General features: G+C 34.8%; 1 protein-coding gene across 1 annotated transcript; it reads right to left on the minus strand.

Moving 5' to 3' along the window:
- LOC107021060 (40S ribosomal protein S11-like) lies at positions 1-2,050 on the minus strand. Its single transcript, XM_015221638.2, has 5 exons — positions 1,890-2,050; positions 1,685-1,785; positions 589-733; positions 421-510; positions 1-335 (listed from the first exon to the last, which is right to left on the minus strand). The coding sequence occupies exons 1-5, from the start codon at positions 1,940-1,942 to the stop codon at positions 245-247; spliced, it is 480 nt and encodes a 159-aa protein (XP_015077124.1). The 5' UTR covers positions 1,943-2,050; the 3' UTR covers positions 1-244.
- Positions 2,051-4,321: the final 2,271 nt, after the last annotated feature.

Below are 4,321 nucleotides of genomic sequence, written 5' to 3' on the forward strand. Positions count from 1 at the left end.
TAGACTAAAATCACCTTAAGTACTTTTTATCTTAAAAGAAGGTTCAAGCACCAAACCTATCACAAGATGAACAGTACATATATGGGCTCAAATCTCAATAGGAAAGAGAAGCTTGTTACTACTAGCATAAAGTTTCAAAATTTGAATCTCAGAAAGGAATATCAATGAAGACTAGAATTCAGCAAAAGCAAATATGCCTTGACATCATTTCTAGATGTAAACATTAAAATAGAAACAATCAAGTTCACATTCCGGTAAAAGCTTTTTTCCCAACACCACCAGAACCGGCTGGAATCACCTTCAATACATTGAACCTCACAGTTTTGGATAAAGGCCTGTCAACCATAAAATATTATCATATACAATAACAGCAAATGTTGAAAAATCACTATAGAGAAATCAAAATAAGTTGGTCCTAACCTGCACTGGCCAATAGTAACATGATCTCCCTCTTTCACACGGAAGCATGGTGATATGTGAGCTGGAATATTGGAGTGTCTCTTCTCGTATCTGAAATAACTCATGTGTTAAAACTAACAAAAGAATAAATAAAGTGCAAGCAACATAGTATACATGACAAGCTCTTACCTCTGATACTTCTTGACATAATGTAGGTAATTGCGTCGAACAATGATGGTCCTGTTCATCTTAGCACTGTGGCATGTACCAGCAAGGATACGGCCTCGGATAGAAACATTGCCAGTGAATGGGCATTTCTTGTCAATATATGTACCTAAATCAAATTAGGCCAAACATAAGGTTAGACCAGAGAACAAGGTGAAATTAAGGAAACCCATGAAATAATCAAATGATATCTGCCACAACAGATATAAACAAGTGTCAACTTAGCCCATATTTCTAGAAGCCTAGTTCAGTCAAAGGTTTAATATTTAGAGAACCAATTCCACTTTATGCGAAAGAAAACGAAGGCACAATAATGAGCTTAAAGAGAAAAAGCTACAGAGAAAAACAAAAGTGCTTCAACCCTAAATGTTTTGGCTTTGTCGGAAGTTCTGTAGAAGATTTAAAAGAAAATCAAAAGAAGGCCACATGATTGGTCAAAGCAAGACTGTACCATAAACAGAGGCATAATCCTAATATTTTTGCGTCACAGCTAATAGGTCATCATGTCAAATAACTTTATAATAGAAATATTTACGACAACTACAAGGGAAAAACAATAGCTTGATAAAAGTGAGTTTTTTGCCATTTGCATCAAGTTGGCCCATTGCTAAAGGCGTTAACAACATGTACATCGACCTTAATCCTAAACTAGTTGAGACTCAATACATCAATCCTAAACTGGTTGATAATCAGTACATCAATCCTAAACTAGTTGAGACTCAATACATCAATCCTAAACTAGTTGAGACTCAATACATCAATCCTGAACTAGTTGAGACTCAATACATCAATCCTAAACTGGTTGAGAATCAATGCATAAAGACAATATAGAATAAAACTAATTTTATTTGCATGAAAGTGGAAATCAAAAACCATCCTTGCAGAATTTCTGTTCTGCGCCATTCAGATCATAATAGAATATACAACACAACTATATTCACAGTAGTAGGTAAAACTCGTATCTAAAATATAAATCAACAATGCAGAAGCCAGCCGGAAACAAATTAAATAGAGTAATTGAGCAATGGATTCCATATAATTAGAGCAAGAGAATACGAACCTTCAGTAGCCTCACGAGGAGTCTTGAATCCTAAACCGATACTCTTAAAGTATCGATTGCCTCCCTTTCCTGGCCTCTTTCCCTTCCCAGTCTTCTTAGAGCTGCCCAAATCATATAAACAACAAACCGCAAATCTTAACCTCAAATTCCTCTCAACTAACGGACTTGAACAGAAAAAGCATGTAGCATCAGTGAGAACACTCACCTTAGAAAAACACCTGGCTGCTTCAAAAACGCCTTCTCCGTCTGCTCCGCCATGATTGAGGGTTTGCAAATGAAGATGAACTGAACGGCGACAAATGCTCGGTAGAAAAAACCCTAATTTGCAGTGGAGAGTAATGGATTCGTGGGCTTAAAGAAACTTATATACTTCACCACTCACTACTAGACAGGTTGGCTTAGATACTATGGACTGGATTTGCAGAATGGGCTAATTTACAGATGGGCCTAAAATTTAACCTGCTAAAATTATAAAAAGATCTGGCAAATTACAGAAATTACATACTTTTAAGGTAAAATTACAATTTATCCTTTAAAAGTTTACAGATATCCTCAAAATGGATATGGTAATGTGAGCGCTGACACATTAATCTAATGCGTAATATACATTAATTGTTAAGTACGATACATTACATTTTATACATGATACACTAATTTGATATACATTTTATACATGATACACTAATTTGATGCGCGAGATACACTAATTTGATGCTCGAGATACAATAATATGATGCACAAGATACACGAGATGCATTTTATACATGATACGCTAATCTGATACGAGAGATAAACTAATGTGATGCGAGATACACTAATTTGGTATGACATGGTTAGTTTTATAGTATAATTATGGTTGAACCTTTCTATTTTAGCCATTTGATCTTGTGTTGATTTTATATCATGAATATAATAAAGCAAATCTATTGGCATGAAAGGAGGAAATAGAAGAGTTACACAGTGAGGAATCAAAATAAGCATCGAATTATGCTTCCGACTGACTAACCATTTCTTGATGCTGGTTATTTATAAAATCGTTAGTTGTATTCAAAATACACTGTTTATACAACTAATGATGACTAGCAAGTTGTAAATTGTTAGCATCCTACCTTTTGCAGACAGAGTAACCACAAATTTAAATTAGAAATTACATTTCAATAGACATTTTATATAAATAATGTCGAGTTGATCTAATTTTGGATTAATTTATTTTAAGTTAAAATCAAATCAAATCAAATTTAAGCATAGTCGAATAATTTTTTTTCAATTTGTGATATAGTTCAATTTTGTGCACCCCTAGAATTTATAAATCTGTAATTTTATACGCACGACATAATTACAATCGAAAATCTCTTTGGCACTCTTTATAAAGGTTCATTGAATTAGCTTCAATTTTGTAGACTAATTAGTTGGCACTTAGCATGATTTGTTATTTGCATACAGAAAAAACAGATATAGTTGATACACAATGATGTCCAAAATGTAATTCCATAAGTAGTCTACAAAGAAAGGAGTGTATACAATTACTTAACCCTACCAATAGAGGTAGAGACATCATTTCTAAAAACGATACGTCGCATTCCTCAACAAAATTTACCTTGGTATGTTGTGTTCATATTCAAATGCTTGATAGCATCTTCAGTTGTACCAGTATAACTGAAGTTAAAATCTTGATTTTGTCCAGTTAGTAAGACTAGAAAATCGCTACTATTTTAATAAAAAAAAACTTGCTAGCATATTAAGTTTCGATACTTGAAGATAACTCAGTAAAAGCAAAAAAGTTTTGACATCATATTCCTACAAAAAAAAACAATTTTGAAATGGAGGAATGAAGATTGCAGCTGGAATCACCTTTAAGACATTGAAACTCACGATTTTGGATAAAGGCCTGTAAAGCAGACAATCCACTGTTGTTTTCATCCGAAAATACGCTGTTTTGATTCAGTACTTTTATATATACAAAGGTCATCGAATCACAAATATCATAGCCATATACTATTGAGATCTATACCTTTCACCAAAGGACAGTAATGTGAAGGTTTTATTCACAGCATCATATCCTATGTAAGTTCATCACTGTAAACAGATGCTAGGGCATGAAGGTTTTAATTCAATTTGACATTTGGGACAGCTAAACTCCACTCAGTAAAAAAGTTTCAACTTGGCCTGTAATCCCAGAAGCATAGTTCTGTCAAACGTTTAATATTTTTATTTAATTTTATGACAAGGGAAATCCGCAGCCGCTATCCTTTTGGTGGGCACAGGGTAACACCCCCGCTCCTACGCAATAGCTCGCATACCACATAGGAGAGGTAGCCCGCACTAGGCAAGCCTGGTGCGACGAGCTCGACCCACAAGGCAAACACCTTGCTTTTGCTGGCAAGGAGTTTCGAACTTGAGACCTCCAACATGGAAGTCCCAAGCTCAAACCACTGGCCCACCCCGAAGGGTGTCAAACGTTTAATATTTGGAGAACCATGATCCGGTATATGTCGAAACAAAGGCTTTAAGAGCTTTAAGAGAAGCAGTAATGGAGAAGAACAGAAGTGCAACAATCCTAAATGTTTTGGTCTTGTCAGAAATTCTGTGGAAGATTTAAAAGAAAAGCAAGACAGCACCTTAAGACAGATAGAAACT

The sequence above is a fragment of the Solanum pennellii genome, chromosome 6 (assembly GCF_001406875.1).
Source record: "Solanum pennellii chromosome 6, SPENNV200".
NCBI classification, from domain to species: domain Eukaryota; kingdom Viridiplantae; phylum Streptophyta; class Magnoliopsida; order Solanales; family Solanaceae; genus Solanum; species Solanum pennellii.

Excerpts from the sequence above, each read along its gene's own strand:
- LOC107021060 (XM_015221638.2), bottom strand. The coding sequence starts at position 1,942 with ATGGCGGAGCAGACGGAGAAGGCGTTTTTGAAGCAGCCAGGTGTTTTT. Across the intron at positions 511-588 it reads TATGTCAAGAAGTATCAGAG|ATACGAGAAGAGACACTCCA; the intron begins GTAAGAGCTTGT and ends GAGTTATTTCAG. Across the intron at positions 336-420 it reads GTTACTATTGGCCAGTGCAG|GCCTTTATCCAAAACTGTGA; the intron begins GTTAGGACCAAC and ends TATGGTTGACAG.